This window comes from Mirounga leonina, unplaced genomic scaffold (assembly GCF_011800145.1).
Source record: "Mirounga leonina isolate KUSES-001 unplaced genomic scaffold, KU_Mleo_1.0 Mir_153, whole genome shotgun sequence".
Classification (NCBI taxonomy): Eukaryota; Metazoa; Chordata; class Mammalia; order Carnivora; family Phocidae; genus Mirounga; species Mirounga leonina.
In genome coordinates this window covers 16,405,320-16,422,238 of record NW_023270387.1, presented here as the reverse complement: position 1 = coordinate 16,422,238, position 16,919 = coordinate 16,405,320, and the positions used below count along the sequence as shown (strand labels likewise).

Below are 16,919 nucleotides of genomic sequence, written 5' to 3'. Positions count from 1 at the left end.
TCATGCTCCCTCTCTCACTCTCTCAAATAAATAAAATCTTTAAAAAAATAACCTCGGGGTGCCTGGGTGGCTCAGTCGTTAAGCGTCTGCCTTCGGCTCAGGTCATGATCCCAGGGTCCTGGGATCGAGCCCCGCATCGGGCTCCCTGCTCAGTAGGAAGACTGCTTCTCCCTCTCTCACTCCCCCTGCTTGTGTTCCCTCTCTCTCTGTCAAGTAAATGAATAAAATCTTAAAAAATAAATAAATAAATAAATAAATAAATAAATAAATAAATAACCTCTTGAAGTAAGAACTGTTATTCTTCTCATTTTACAGATGAGGAATCTGAGGCACAGAAGATAAGCCCGAGGTGCTGGTAGAGCCAGGACTGGGATCCTGGTGTGTCCAACTCCAGAACCTGACCCCTATCCTACACTGCTCTCTAAGCCAGGCCCTCACCACTGCCCCACAGAAACTCTCTGCTCCAGCCACGCCCATCTGTCACAGTTGCTTCCTGCCCTGAGCCCTTGCTCACACTCCTATACGGTCTGCATGGGTGCCCGCTTCCCTTCTCTCTGCCCACCAAACATTCCACGGTCCCGCCCAAAGGCCTTACCTGACCCCTGGCTACACCTCAGACCTATTTCCGTCCGCCCTCTGCCCGTGTCTGAGCCACACGGCAGAACTACTGAACTTCACGTCACTCTTCGGATGTTTGGGTTTTAACCGCCTCCTGGAAAAGACTATGAGCCTCAGTTTCCCCATCTGATCCCCAACCATGAGGAGGTCAGACCAGATGATTTCTAAGCACTGCACTTCAATGCGTTTCTGAGTCCATATTCTGCACACGTGACATGGCGAGTTCAGAGAGTGGGGAGTAAGGAATGTTTGTTGAATGACTCATCACTATACGTGTGACTTTCTCTGGTGGCTTCTCACTTTTTCCCCTTCTGCTGCCTTGGATTTGTTCTATTGAACTGATGGAGGGATGCTCGCCCTCTCTTACTAGAGGTGGCTCCCAATCACCAGAGGTCACTCCCATGGAGCCTGTGAGAAGCTCGGGGAGCTCAGGCAGGAGGAGCAAGCTCACAGCGGGAACACCACGCGCCGGGCCCCTGTCCAAGCACACAGGGGCCACGTGGGGCCGATAACCCGCACGCCTTGGGGTTTCCAGGGGAAACAGTGTGGACAGCTGATAGCACGCTTGGGCTCACAGAGACAAACCACGGCAGAGGCGGGGGGCTAGACTGCTTCTAGCTCTGCAGTAGATTAAACTTCGAACTGGCTCTGGCAGCAGCAGGTGCCTCCGGGTGTTTGGATGATAAGGGGGTGGGCACTCCGTTAAGCTCCAATTCGGCAGCCGCGGGAGACACGCTGATCTATGGAAGAGAGAGGGGGCAAGGCCTGCGGGACCCTCCCTGCACAAGAAAGGCTGAGGTGGACATAAGATACAGACGCGGGGGAAGGAAAGGGCCAGGCGGGAGGGGGATGACCTCATGGGTCTTCTTTAGCCCTCTTATTTCAGATCGGTGGAGCTGCATGGAGGGAGTCAAACATCAAGAAGCCTGGGACGATGATGAAGGGGCAGGGAGGTGAAGGGAACCCGACTTGGGTTTGAGGAAGCCCTATGGGTGACCCTTGCTTTACATAAACCCACTATATGAACATCTAAGTGAACCAGGTACAGCAGGAGGTGATTTCCGTACTTGTAACTTTCCAGTGTCCAGGGTTGTTATTAATGATGCCCCCGGCTGGTACTTCCCACCTCCCAGCCTCATTTTGAATCATCAGATGAGGAGGTGGAACTCGGGATGCGGGCATCTTCAGTTTCTTTACACTTTGCAATCTTGGATTCTTGAAATAGTCATTGTTCCCCGCGACGGATACTCCCACCCCGAACATGATTCATGAAAGCGCAATTTGTACAGAGCTTTTAGAAACTCACTTATTGCTGCAAGTCGGTACTACTGCCCATTGTTGGAATGTTACCGCCCCAATTTAGAGCAGAGCCTCAGCTCCCCACAACCAAGAACGTCACTGCTAGGGTCTCTTTCGCCCCCTGGGAGCAGAGTGTCTGGCCAGGGGTGACAGGTGTGAGGTTGGGGGCACTGTTCAGGGCTCCAGACTGACTCAGATAGTTTTTTTTTTTTTTTAAAGATTTTATTTATTTATTTGAGACAGAGAGAATGAGAGAGAGAGAGCACATGAGAGGGGGGAGGGTCAGAGGGAGAAGCAGGCTCCCTGGCGAGCAGGGAGCCCGATGCGGGACTCGATCCAGGGACTCCAGGATCATGACCTGAGCCGAAGGCAGTCGCTTAACCAACTGAGCCGCCCAGGCGCCCCTGACTCAGATAGTTTTAAGTTAATAATGCAAATTAGCCCTGGACCCCTAGCCTGGGGAAAACACAGCCCGTGATACTGAGCGGCAGCTGGCTTTGGGTGGCCCACGGCAACTCCCAAAGGCTCAACACTGTCAGAGGCATCGAGCCCAGAAAACTGGAAAGAGAAAGGCAATGTCCAGTTACGATGGATGCCCCGGGAGGTGTGCTGACATTAAGACGGGCCCCTTAGGAGGAGCTGGTAAATGGTGTTGCTGAGTAGGGATGGCTGAACTTTGAACAGAGCAGAGAGGCAGATGATGGTAAGAGGGGAAGGAAGCCTGCTCAGAGGAGGGGGTGAGAGCCAACAGCGAAGTCCACAGCAGCCGCTTCCTGAATGCCAGTTACATGCCCGAAGCTAGGCGCTGCACCACCACTGTCCCGTGCTGCACTCCGAATGACCCAGCAGGCGACATCCCCATCACCCTCATTTTACCAACGCAGAAACTGTAGTGCAAAAGGGTCAGGATCCTGTCCACAGTCACATAGCTAGTAAACAGTAGAGCCAGGATTTAAAGCTGGCCAGTCTGATTCTAAAACCCATGTCCTTGCTCTTTATAACACAGAGGCCCCAAAGTAGGCTTCACAGAGCTATGGTCCCTCCTTGATCCGGGGACCCTGTCTCCCTCCTATCTCCTTCCCCCAACGCTGTCACTGAAATCCAGTCCCTGTCTGGCTGTAGCCCAAGCACTAACCCACCACCCGTTCTCGCCCTTACTTTGGGAGGGAAATAGCTGGGCTGGAAGCTTCCTATGAACTATCTGGGTGGTGTTTAAAATCCATTGTGGGGGAAGAGCCCTGGCTTCAGATGAAAGGCCTTTGGGGTAGAAAGAAGCCCTGTTTCTAACAAATGCTAATCATGCCTCAAACACATTGAAATGTAAAAGCTGAACCAAGGGTTACTAGCTAATACAATACTTGACGCCTAAAAGAAGGGCATGAAAAGGATGCCCCAAAGCTCTCTAACGTGGAATAAAAATATCAGTTTCTTTTATTCCCCTGATTCATCTGGCTTAATATTTTATAAGTATTGACTTTAAGAAGCCAGGCTGCACAGGTCACGGGGAGAGGAAATTTGCATGTGCTAATGACCCCCATCCACAATGCGCAATCTGTGCTCTCCTCTCCACCACGGAAGCCCTGAAGAACCAAAGGGAAGGCAGAAGGCCTTGGCTTTTGGAAGAATGCTCTACAGCGCTACCTAGGAATCTGGATCCTTATCAGAGACCTGTCCTCCTAGACAAGGAACCACTACAGACCGGGCTAGGAGATTCACAAGACATTGTCGCTGGTATTTCTGATTTCATTCGGAAGATGGCAGGGAAATTGGAATCTTACTTTCATCGGAATGTTACCGCCCCAACTTAGAGCAGAGCCTCAGCTCCCCACAACCAAGAATGTCATGTGCTAGAATTTCATCTCTCGGCCAACGAGGATTTCTAGCTGCTCCTTGCTGAATCCCCACTGCCTAGAACAGAATACAGCTGGCGCTCACTACATATGTGTTGCCTGGCTGACTGAATAAGCAAGTGGTTATTTCAGGCACCTGTGTCTTCCTCCATTCCCCCATCAGGAGGAATCTGTGTCCACAGATCCCACTGGTCTCGCCAGTCCTGTTCTGTAGGGCATGAACCCACCCTTGGTCCCTAAGCCTGGACGCTCTCTCCACGGGTAGTTATTAGGTCCATCTGGCCAACACCTGTGACTGCTAAGGTTGGCCACAGCAAGATGAGCTGTACCCATCAGATCCTCTACCTTGTAAATTCAAACCAAGAGACACTGAGCAAAGCTGTCACTGACGTACTCACTGAGGAGAGAGTGTGAGCCACCTGACGGCAGGGACTGTGTCTACCTTGTTCTCTGCACCGTTCCCAAAGCTTGCTATTCTGTATCACGCCTGAAAGAGACTAAATGCTCAATAAAAGTTGCCTGAATAGAGAAAGAGTAAATGGGGCCTGTGTGGCCCCCTATGGGACAGGTGCATGATGAATGAGCCAGGGAAATCGATAAGCCAGGGAGGGAAGAGCACAGCTTCGATGCTCTAAGAGCCTTAAAGACAATAGAGACAGAGCTGCTGTCTTCCTCCCTTCCTGCTCTCTCTGGATCCATAGGACACCCCACCTACTGCACTTGGGCCAGTGGGATGTGCCTCTTCTCTCGCACTACTAATGGCCCAGATTGGAGCACTGCTGAGCCCCGTCTCCCCCAGAAGACCAGCTGTCTCAATATATACCTGAGCAAGTTGTTCTTTTGTTTTTGTCTGTTTTTGCCACTGAGTGTAACCAAAGGTTGAAATGGGTGACAAAGGGAGGAGATGAGGTGAAGTCTTAGGGAAGAGACATTATCGCCTCTCCGGGCTGAGGGGCTCCTCTCCTCTCCTTCCCTCTGCACCGGGGTTATTCATCACCAGCTCGGCTCCGAGCCACCGGCCCACTGACTGGGAAGCTCAGCCTGGAAAGTTGTCAAGGTAACACCAGCAACACACCAGAAAGTTCCAGGGAGGTCATCATGGCCTGGGCATGGCCCTGCAGGGTGAGCTCATGACTGCAGGGTTCAGGAGCGGCTCTGCCCTTGACTCGCTCTCTGGATGGGCAAGGTGCTCATTGCGGGCAAGGTGCTCATTGTCGCTGAGCCTCAGCTTCTCTTGTAAAGTGGGGACAAGGACACTTAGCTCTCATGTTGGTAGAATTAAAAGCCGTGCCCAGCACATGGTAGGGGCTCCATACACGGGACCCGAGTGCCCTATTGTGTATGTCTGTAAAGCCCCGCAACTCACAGAGGATTTTGCTATATTTTACGTCCTTTAAATCCCACAACAACCTACAAGATTTGCAAAGTACAGCCTAGCATTCCCATTTTGCAGATGAAGAAACTGAGTTTAAACGGGGTACGTAATTTGTCCAAGGTCACCCACAGAGCGGTCAGACTCCATCCCGAGTCCCACAACACTGCCCTCAGCATAAACAAGCAAGATAAGCGATCAGATGTGCATTGACTAAGCAACCCCCGGGCTGGCTATCTCTCTCTCTTCTTAATCACATACAAGGTTTCATTCAGGGGTTTGTGTACAGTATGTCCAGGATATGAATGAATCCATACATGAAGGAATGAATGAGTGCGGGAATGAATGAATGAAAGAGTATCCTGTCTTAATTCTACTCCATACATACTTGGCAGCAAAACCTGGGGATCTCCTCCAGACTGAGCCCTACGGGGCCTGCTGGTGCATGTTTCTCTCCCTCTCTGGGGACTATCTAACCACAGGCCTGGTGATGGTGCAGCTCACACTATCAGCCCCTCCTGCCAGCAAGGAAAGCAGAGGGCAGTCCTGCTCATTCTACGTACTGGTTTCTGCAGTCTCGTACTCGCTGTCTCTGAGAAGCTCAAAGATGTCCACTTCGACCTTGGCCTTGCCCAGCCTCTCAGGAGCGCGGTTGATGCGGTTCTTGGCCAGGGTGATGGAGAGCCGCTCCCCTCTGCTGCACTCCATGGGGTCATCCAAGATAGCAGCTGTGGGCAGGCAACCACACGGAGACAGTTGGTACCCTCTCCCATTACCCTCCTCTTTCTCCAGTCTCCCCCCCTCTGCCACCTTTCTCTGCCAGGCAGCTCCCCACCTCCCCCGCCCCTGCCATCCTTGGAACTAGTCCCAAAGCAAGTTCTCTATGTGCTGAGGGTCTTGGTTCGTAGCCAAGTGCAGCCGTGAATTCTAATGTGCAAATCTACCTCAGGAACCCCGTAATGTCACAACAGGCTGCCGGGGTCTATGTGTAGGAGGCCCCGAGGCCCAGACATGGTGAAAAGCTTAGAGGTACACCAACACACATGTGCAAAGGAAGGGACGCAGTGGCCGCCTTTGACAATGGTATTCTGGGTATCTGCAGAAATCTCCCTGAGACAAGAGAGGGTGAGAGGAGACCGGGCATGAGAGGGAGAGCCGTGGCAGATACTGCTGAACACCAGCTCTGCAGGCTCAGACGCTGACGCACCATGTCAGCAGGTGAGCCAGGCAGTTTCTCTGAACTTCTTTTCCTCACTGGACAGGAAGAGTAGGAAGACAACCTCAGGGGCTTGGTGTGAGGATTCAGTAAGGTAATGTATGTAAGTGACACATCCCACGAACTGAATCGCGTGACTTAATATGAATGGTTGCAGTGGTGTAGTTCTAAGAGCTGCCCAACTTCCAGAAGCAGCATTCAGGGTAAGTGTTCTGGTAGCCCAGCTCCACCCTGTATCAGCTCTGAGACCTCAGTTTCCTCACTTGTAAAATGGGGAGAGAGCCCACTCCTTGGGCCATTGTGTAGATTACCTGAATAGTCTGTGTGAGGTGCTTAGCACAGTACCTGAAACACTCAACAAATCTAGCTCTGGGTACCATTCACTCTCTTGGTAGAGGAAGTTACAAGACTGAAAATCTCTACCAAAAACTCGTATATATGTGCTCACAGCCCCATTATCCATAATAGCTCAAAAGTGGAAAAAATCCAAATGCCCATCAACTGATGAGTGAATAAGCCAAATGTGGTATATCCATACAACGGAATAGTATTCAACAATAAAAAAAAAAAAAACGATGTACTCACACAGGCCACAACATGGATGAACCTTGAAAACACGATGCTAAGCGGAAGAAGCCAGACACTAAATACTGCACACAGGCTGATTCCATTTATAAGAAATTTCCAGAACAGGTAAATCCACAGAGACAGAAAGTAGATGAGTGGTTGCCTAGTGGCAGTAATGGAAAAGCTGGAACGAACGGGGGGTGACTGTTAATGCATACACAGTGTTTCTTTTGTGGGTGTTGAAAAATGTTCTAAAATTGATTATGGTGACTGATGCGCAACTCTGTGAATATACTAAAAACCACCATGTTGTATACTTTAAATGAGTGAATTGTGTGATATATGAATTATATTTTAATAAAGCTCTCACAGAAAAAGAAAAGAAGAAATATCAAGCTTATTTTTCAGAGGTTGAAGGCTCAGAAAAGCGACACCGGGAATCGAGCCGAATGGGTTTCACCGACATGTGGCCCTTGAATCTCTGCAGTGGGCGCGGACAGAAGAGACCCAGGTCCCACGCTGTCTTTTCTATACACTGCTCCCATACCTACTGTGACCCATTTTCCAAACCGAAAACCGGGACACAGAATATGACAAAGACTTTTTTTTTTCCTGATTTGTGGATGTGTTTATATGCATTGCCTTGCTGAACAATAAAAATGAGCCATGCCCAATAAAAGTTACACTGGGCAACAGAGGCACATCCCAAGACCCAGCCGTTAAAGTGGGTTTCTGCGAATTAGGTATCAAAGTCCTCACACACCTGGTGGGATCACCACTGGCAAGAGTGGCCAAAGGGCTATAAACGTGTGATTGAAGAGCCTGAAGACACCCAAAATACCTACCCAGGTGACCTCAGGAAAGCAAGACCGGGATGGGAATGCTACTCAGGAAGCAGAAACCTAAACGATTGTACTGTGCTTTCCCAGGAGGAAGAGTCTGGGAAGAGAAAGGAAGAAGGGTAGCCTACAGAAGTGATTCTCAGATGATGTTCCTTGGAGGGCCCTGGGCTCCATTAGGAAGCAGAGGGAGAGGCCGCATGGGGGTCTCTAGCCCCCGCCAGCTTCGACCAGCACACCTCCACACCCATCCGTTTTGGATACTGGGGTTCCACAGAAGACTTGATACGGGGGAAAAAATGTTTCACTGGTAAAAATATAATAGAAATCATTAGTCCAGCCCTACAGCATAGAAAAGAAACACCTGAAACTTTAGGAACTGGCACAGTCATCACATAAATCACGAGAAAGAGGCACGGGATCCCTGGCACGTGGGTTTTATGTGAGCAGGCACACATTTATTCAGTGACATTAGTGTAAATGCTTAGCGGACATGATCTCACTTAATCTCCGCAATGACCCTGTGAGGTAAGTGTGTTCCTTCTGTCATCCTCACTTGGAGATGAGAAAACGGTCAGAGAGGTGAAGGGACCTGCTCACATTCACAGGGCTGGCGAGGGGGAGAGGCGGAAGGTGACCCACAGCAGCCTCATGCAGACTCTGTACCCAGAACTAAGGCTCATTTTCCTTCTAGTAAATCTTGTCTTCATTGGGATTTGCTGCTGAGAAGGGGGTGTCATAGACTGGATGGCTTATACAGCAAACATTTAGTTCTCCCAGTTCTGGAGGTGGGGGGGACCTGAGATCAGGGTGCTAGCAGAGTTGGGTTCTACGAGGGGCCTGCTTCCTGGTTTGCAGACACCTGCCTTCTCACATGGTCCTCATAGGGTGGAGAGAAAAGGACAACATTCTCTGGACTCTTCTGATAAGGGCGCTCATCCTATAGTGGAGGCCCCACCACCCTCATGACCTCATCTAAAGGGAACGCTTCCCCAAGGTCCCGCCTCCTAATACCATCCTATTGGGGGGGGTAGGATTTCAACACGTGAATTTTAGGAGGACACAGTTCCATCCAGAGCAGGGGGGCACATGAGCTTTGCAGCTACTGTAAAGAAAGAAAGTCTCACCAAGGCAAATCAACTCTGAAACACTAACAGGCAGGACCCTGGACCTCTGGACATTCCCCTAGCTAATGCTCCCAACCCCCATGAGGTTTCCAGACGAGGGGGCATTTTTCTCTTTGGACCATATGACCTTTAAATATTAGGAAATCCCGGGGCGCCTGGGTGGCTCAGTCGTTGAGCGTCTGCCTTCGGCTCAGGTCATGATCCCAGGTCCTGGGATCAAGCCCCGCATCGGGCTCCCTGCTCCGCGGGAAGCCTGCTTCTCCCTCTCACACTCCCCTTGCTTGTGTTCCTTCTCTCGCTGTGTCTCTCTCTGTCAAATAAATAAATAAACCTTAAAAAAAAATAGCTTTAAATATTAGGAAATCCCTTGCAATAAAATAAGTAATAAAATAATCTCTCAGAAAACACCCACGTCCCCTGTAAATCGAGAAAGGAACTCAGCTCTCTGGGGGTGTGGGGGGTTACTTCAGGAATGTTTTGATAAGGTTGTTCAGGCTATAGACATGGACTTGCCTCTGTCCCATCAGTAGACAATCAGGGCACTAATCACACCTAAACCAGAGGAGGTAACATACATCCGATAGTCTGTTTCAGGGTTGTGTGCTCTCTTCTTGAACAGTACACATTCAGGACACGTGCCATGGACTGAATATGTCTCCCCCCCACCCCCGCACTCACATGTTGAAACCTTAACCCCCAATGTGACTACATTTAGAGACAGCGCCTTGAAGAGGAAATTAAAGTGACATGAAGTCATAAGAGTAAGGCCTTGATCGGATAGGATGAGTGCCCTTCGAAGAGACACCTGAGAGGGCTCTCTCTTTCTCTCCTGCTACGTGAGGACACAGCGAGAAGGCAAGCCAGGAAGCAGGCTTTTCTCACCAGAAACCGACTCTGCTAGCACCTTGATCTTGGGCTTCCAGCATCCAGAACTGGGAGAAATAAATGTCTGTTGTCGATGCGGTGTCTTGTTATGGCAGCCCGAGCCGACAGAAATAATGTGCCAACACATACCCAGATGTACAGGACACCAGCCAGCCATGGGACACCACATAATCAACTCACAGAGCATCACTGGACATACTCTGAGACAGAGGGAGCGTGACCAGGTGGGGAGTAGGGAATGTGGGGATTTTCTATGAAGGGGCCTAGGAGGTCCCCTGAGTACCTCCTCCTTCTCTGCCTCCCCCACAGTGTCCAGAAAAGGGCTCTGCACTTCACCCAACCTCTGTGCTCTGGGTACTTTTCATTAAGTTTTGGGTTTTAGACAATGATTAACTCCTGTCTGGGAACAGCCTCAGCTGGGTGGTTGGTTGGCATCAAACATACTGGGATCAGAATAATCAGGATGATAACAGGACCCCAGATTCTGGGGCTGGACACAAAGGATGAGGGACCAGCTCAGGCCCTGCTAGGATACCAGAAGACCATGTTCCCAGTTTGGCAGTCCCCAGCGAGGGGCCCCGTGGGTGGAGAGCAGTGTGCTCAGGACTGAGCGTGCAGCTGAGGCTCCTGGCCCCTTGCTCTGTCCCCCAGGCCAGCGATCAAGCTTGGGCCAGGATGCTCAGAGCTCCAAGCCGCTGCCTAACGAGGAGCAATACCATCTGGCATGTCCTCCATCCCCGGGACTGCTCTGCAGAGAAGTCAGCTAGTAGGCATGGTAAGGCTGGGAGGTCTGGGGCTACAGCAAGGACAAGGCTGAGATGGGGACATGCAATCAGTGAGCAGGGTCTTCCCCAGTGTTTCCAGCCGTGGAGACTCTCTGCACAGTGACCCTTACACCGCATGTACTGAACAGGCGTCTCTCGCGCCCGGGGAGCTGGTGAAAACCCTAACATTGACATTGGGCTTTTCTCCCCACAGGCCAACAGCTTTACCTCTGCCCAGTTCTCTCTGAGTTCTAAGGCTCGTGCCAAGGAAAGGGCGGCCTCTTGACTCTGGGCCCACCTCTACCCCAAGGTCTTCTCTCCATGTTCTGGTCCCAGGCCTATGTCTACCCTGGACGCTGGGGCTGGCAGGCCTGGCTCTGCCCACTCTAATCCTTTCTGTCACACCCTGTGAGTGTGGCCCCAATTATCACTCACCTGCGCAAAGTCCTCAGGCTTCCCCATTATCCTAGGGTTGGTCCCATTTGAGTGTCTAGGATGGCACCAGGCCCTCTGCAGTCTGGCTTCCAAATGCCCTTCTAGCTGCAGCACCCCCTTCCACCCTCACAGCGACAACACCCCCATGTTAGGACCAGGGCTGGCTTACCTTCCCGCCTCCATGCCTCTGCCGATACCAGCCCTGTCCCTCGTTCCCCCTTTCCTTAAGGACTCTCCTTCTTCCCCTCAGACCCACCTCTTCCAAGAAGTCCTCCCTGACTCCTTAGATTTCCCGAGAGACCACTCACTGCCCTGGAGGGGTGCTTACCCTTACATCTCTCTCTAAAACTTCCCTCAGCTAGCTGCAACCTGAAAAGCTCAGAGTGATCTCTCCTTCCTTGGAAACTCCCAGGTTCCCCATCCCACTTTAATTCCCTCTTCCTTAAAACTCCCACAGAAATCTCTCTGTACCTTTCATTAGACACTAATCACTTTTGACTTTTTTATTATGCCTATCTGCTTATCCGTCTTTTCTCCCCGAGGCAGCCGGCTCCTTGAGGCTGAAGCCTGTGGCTGATTCATCTCTGTACCTGCACAATTCCAGACGTGCGTGCAGTAGGCCCTTAATGAATGGTTATTGAGTGAAAGAATAATGTGACATGGTGCAGAAGTATTAGCTATTGCTCAGGCCGAGGGCGGTCTCCCCGAACAAGTGCTACAGAGTGCAGGGTGGGTGTGGGGGCCTCCCGGGCACCTGGGGGCTGGCGCTTCTACTCTCTGCTGTAAACTGGAGTAACCTGTGTAAGCTGGAACAGGGCTTGCCCTCAACAGCCCAGAAGTGACCCCTCAGGTTGGAAAATCAGCCTTCCTTAATCCTTCGGGTTTTCCAGAATCTCCCTCCTGAAGATTTCCAAGCACTTTGATAACTCATCTCTTAAGGGGGGGGCAGGGGGGATAAAGAGGTTTTACAGGAGAGTCTTGACAGGCAGTCTTGACATAGCTCTGCCTTCAACTGTGTGGCCCAGCCGGTCAGAGCCCTGTCCTAACCGGAAGAGATGCTTAGAGCCTCCAGAGAGCCAGTCAGCTTTGCTCCCAGCCCCAGCGTCACCATTCACCTGGGACCAGCTTCCCCAGCTCACCTCTGAGCTCTCATGTTCCTTTTCGTACCCCTGACCCCTGTGGGTCCCGGTCATCCGCCTGCTGGAGGAAGCCACGCCAGTGTGCAGACCACTCCACCCCAAACCCACAGCCTTCCTCCTCACCTGGGGGGCAACACAGGACCATCCTCTGCCCTTGGCCTCGCCTGGCCAGCTCCCACTCACTCCCAGACAGAGTTGCAGACTCTATCTGTTTGCTGGGGCTGCCATCACGAAATAGGGCAGACGAGGGGTGCTTAAACAACAGAAATTTATTTTCTAGGAGTCGGAGATCAAGGTGTGGGCAGGGTCGGTTTCTTCTGAGGCCTCCCTCCTCCGCTCGTCTCCCTGGGTCCTCACACGGTCTTCCCTCTGTGCGCAGCTATATCCTAATCTCCTCTTCTTATGAGGACACTTGTCATACTGGATTAGGGCCTATCCTAACGACTTCATTTTAATTTAATTATCTCTTCAAAGACACTATGTCCGAATGCAGTCTCATTCTGAGGTGCTGGGAGTTAGGACTTTAACATATGAATGGGGGGGGAATTGGACACAAGTCAGCCCATAACCTGGATTTTCACCTCTAGCTGTTACCCAGCTCCCACCCCCTCTCTCTGTCCACAGAGATTGATCAGAGGCCACTTGCAGGGAACTGCCTACACTTTGTGCCCCCATCTCTTTAAAAAAAAAAAAAAATGTATGTATGTATGTATGTATGTATCTCTACACCCAACACGGGGCTTGAACTCATGACCCCAGAATCAAGAGTCACATGCGCCCCTTTCCAACGGGCTCAGATCATGAGGGTTCCAGTTCTAGGAGAGCCCCACCACACTCCCCTTCTCCCCTGACCTTCCATCTCTCCCCCAGACCAGCTCATTCCCCTTTGCTAGAACGTGCTCAGGGGCCCTCCACGGACCGCACGGACCATGTATGGCCCTCTGGCTCTCCCTTCCATCTTACCTTCAATCCAAACCAGATTTCTCAAGTGACTGATTGCTCAACATTTTGCTGACCTCACGTCACGTCAGATCCCCTTCGACCACTGTAATCTGCCTTCCATTCCCACCAGCCCACTCAGGCTGTACGTGCAAAGTCACCAGCAACAACCATTGCTGCGAAGTCAGGGGGCACTTTGATTCTTTGTCTGATTCTATCACTAGCTGGCACTATTATTCGCCGTCTGCCAGGGACCGTTTGAAGAACATCACATGTGTTCTTTCATTTAGCCTTCACCCAACCCTACAACGTACTGCCCCATTTTACAGGTGAGAAAACCGAGAAAGGGGCAGGGTGAGCAACTTATCCGAGATCACACAGCTCTTAATGGCAGTCTGGGTTCGGAGCCTGTGAGCTGCCAGACCGCTCGGTTAAGCTGCCTCCTGGTTTCCTCTGAACCTGAGTCCTGAGTGTTTGGGGTCCTGAGTCCTGAGTCTTTTGCCTGAGACCCTCAACTTCTGAGGCTTCCATGACACGAAGCCCCTGGGGTTTTCCTCCTATTTCTCCGACCATAGTGTCAAGGTCCACTGTCTCCTGCTGAGCCTTCAATTCTAGTGAGCTCCCAGGGTCTGTGCAGAGCCCTCCTCTTGACTCACTCCCAGAGGCTTCCTCAGTGATCTCGACACTTTACCTACGCCCACCTGCCTGATGACATCTCCATGTAAATGTCTGATGAGCATCTCAAATTTATTAAGACCCCAAGCAAAAGCACCCTCTTTCCTCTTACGTTCTTCCTGAGTTTAGCTAATGACAGCACCAGCCACCCAGGCATCATGGCCTCACCTCTATCCCTCACCTCCAATGGCTCTGGCTTTGCCCCTCGCTATTTCCCAGATCTGTCCCCTTCTCTCCAGCTCAACACCGTGGTCCAAGTTCAGTCCTTTCCTCTCGACTACTCAACTGCAACCTCTTGCCCCTCACCCGGTTTTCCCTTTCAACCACCACCTGGCAATCCTCAGGCATGCCCACACGCGGCTGCCGGTCACCGCAAGGTGCAAACCCCCGCTTTTAGCTTTTGGTATCAAAATAAACAGAATTCCTTGGTGTGGCACATGAGACTTGGCTCTCTCTCTCGAACCTTCTGTTCTGCTTCCCCGCTCATCCCTCTCTACTTTCTAGAAATAGCGACCTCCCATAGCGCCACCTAAACCCACACATGTGTGTGTGCATGCACATCCATGCTGTTGAACTCCTGTGCACTTCTACCCATGCTCCTCCTTCTGCATTCCCACCTTTGCTCACTGGCCACTCTCATTCAGAATGAGTCCTCAATTCAGACATCCCCTCCTTCCGGAAGCTTTCTCTGGACACAGAAGTTGATCGAGGGCTGCAAGTATGTATAGCCATAGAATCCCACGCATACTCTATTTCAAATGATCAGTTTCATCTTTAACTTCCCCTCTTTAATCTTTTATATCCCCAATCCCTGGCACCCTGCCTGACAACAGGAGGCACTCCGTAAATGTTTGAGCCAAATTTGTCTTGGCTTTTGAGGGATGTTATGCCAACTTCTATTCCTTCCTGCTAAATTACTACTCTGACCCATACGTATATGGCCAGCTGATTTTGACAAAAGCACAGTTTAAAAAAATGGTATTTTCAACGCATTACAACTGGAACAGTTGGATATCCATACGTTTAAAAAAAAAAGAATTTTCCAACCCCGTCTTGTACCATACATAAAAATTAACACAAAACAGATCGTAGACCTAAGTGCAAAACTTAACATTATAAAACTTCTAGAAGAAAATCTTTGAGGCTTTTAGTTAGAAAAGATTTCTTAGACATGACACTAAGAAAATAAAAAACTGACAAAGTGGACTTCATCAAAATTAAAAATATCTGCTCTTCAAAAGACACCATAAAAAGACAAGCCACAGGCTGGGAGAAAATATTATACAAAGAGCATATATGTGATGAAGATATATCCAGAATATACAAAGAACTCTCAAAACTCAATAATAAGAGATCAAACAATCCAATTTTTAAAGATTTTTTTAAAGTAATCTCTACACCCAACATAGGGCTTGAACTCACAACCCCGAAATCAAGAGCCACATGCTCCAATGACTGAGCCACACAGGCACCCCCTGACACAAACCAATTTTTTTAAAAATGTGCCAAAGATCTGAATACACACTTCACCAAAAAAGTTACATAGGTGGCAAATAAACATGTGAAAATATGCTCCATATCACTAGTCATTGGGGAAATACAAATTAAAACCACAACGAGATCTCACCATTAATCTACTAGTATGGCTAAAATTAAAAAGCTCGACCACACCGAGCTGGTGAGGACCTGGAAGGACTAGAACTTTCATACACTATTGGTGGGAACATCAAATGGCATAACCACTTGGAAAACAGTTTGGTCATTTCTTAAGAAGTTAAACCTCCCCCTACCATATGACTCAGCCATTCTACTCCTATCCAAAAGAAAGGAAAGCAGAGGTCTACACAGAAACTCATAGCAACTCGCTCTGTGATAGAGATTGGAAACAACCACCCATAAGGGAATGAATAAACAAGCTGTGGTATATCCATACAACACAATACTACCCAGTGATAAAATGGAATTTAAAAAGTCAGACAAAAAGACTATGACTTTATGATTCCATGTATATACACTTCTAGAAAATACACTTCTGTAGTGACAGGAAGAAGATCGGTGGTTGCCGGGGGAGGGATGAGAACAGGAAGGAGCAGGGGTGCCTGGGTGGCTCAGTTGGTTAAGCGACTGCCTTCGGCTCAGGTCATGATCCTGGAGTCCCGGGATCGAGTCCTGCATCGGGCTCCCTGCTCGGCGGGGAGTCTGCTTCTCCCTCTGACCCTCCCCCCTCTCATGTGCTCTCTCTCCTTCTCTCTCTCAAATAAATAAATAAAATCTTTAAAAAAAAAAAAAAAAAGAACAGGAAGGAGCAGAAATGAAGAATTAGAGTGGCCCCAAGAAACTTTTCTTGGGTGATGGAAAATTTCATCATCTTGACGGTGGTGATGGTGTAATGGGTGTATGCATGGCAAAACTTATCAAATTGAATACTTCAAAATATAGGCAGTTTATTACACGTAAATGATACCTCAATTTTTTAGAGAATGCTCTGATGAGAAAAAAGATTCTTCTGGCTCCTTCTTACCTTCTCCTACCCTCTCTCCTCACCCATGGCCAGTGAGACATCTTAAACTCTGTGATCTATACCTACTGCCTCCAATTCCACTGCATCTTCTCCATCCTCAGCCTCCACCATCTCTGAATTCACTAAGGTTCTCCTTCCTTACAAATATTTCTGTGGTTTTTTAGGATTTTGAGGCTCTGAATCCCATGTGACTGGAGGTTTTTTCTGGGTTATCATGTGTTAACATCCCTGATATGACACTGGTCTGATTTTCATTCTGATCACATTTTTCCAAGCCCCTTCGAGCTCCAACTCCTTCCCCTTTTATAACCCTAGTTGGCAGTGTTCCCTAAACCTCACACTGGATTCAGTCCTCAGTCCACGTTTTCTTCATTGTACACTTTCTCCCCTGAAGTATACATTCTCAACTATCAGCTCTATGTAGGTAATTCCAAAACCTGAAGAATTCATTCTCAACCATCAACTCTATGTAGATAATTCCAAAACCTCTATCTCCAGCCCTACTTTCCCATCCACACATCAGACTCTTATTTCTGGTTGCTAAAGGGAAATGTCCCCTTGGAGGTCTTTCCAAACTCCATGTCCCAAATGTAACCATTATCTTTTCGTAGAACGGGGGGCTCTTTCTGCCTTCCCAGTTTTCATTAATGGTTCGTCTCCCACACGCGATCCA

General features: G+C 49.6%; 1 protein-coding gene across 1 annotated transcript in view; it reads right to left on the bottom strand.

Moving 5' to 3' along the window:
* Positions 1-16,919, bottom strand: part of GRIK4 (glutamate ionotropic receptor kainate type subunit 4) — a 427,067-nt gene that overhangs the window by 177,476 nt on the left and 232,672 nt on the right. The window contains exon 4 of the mRNA XM_035009151.1: positions 5,703-5,867. Within this exon, the coding sequence (XP_034865042.1) occupies positions 5,703-5,867 (165 nt within the window). The remainder of the gene's footprint in view (positions 1-5,702; positions 5,868-16,919) is intronic.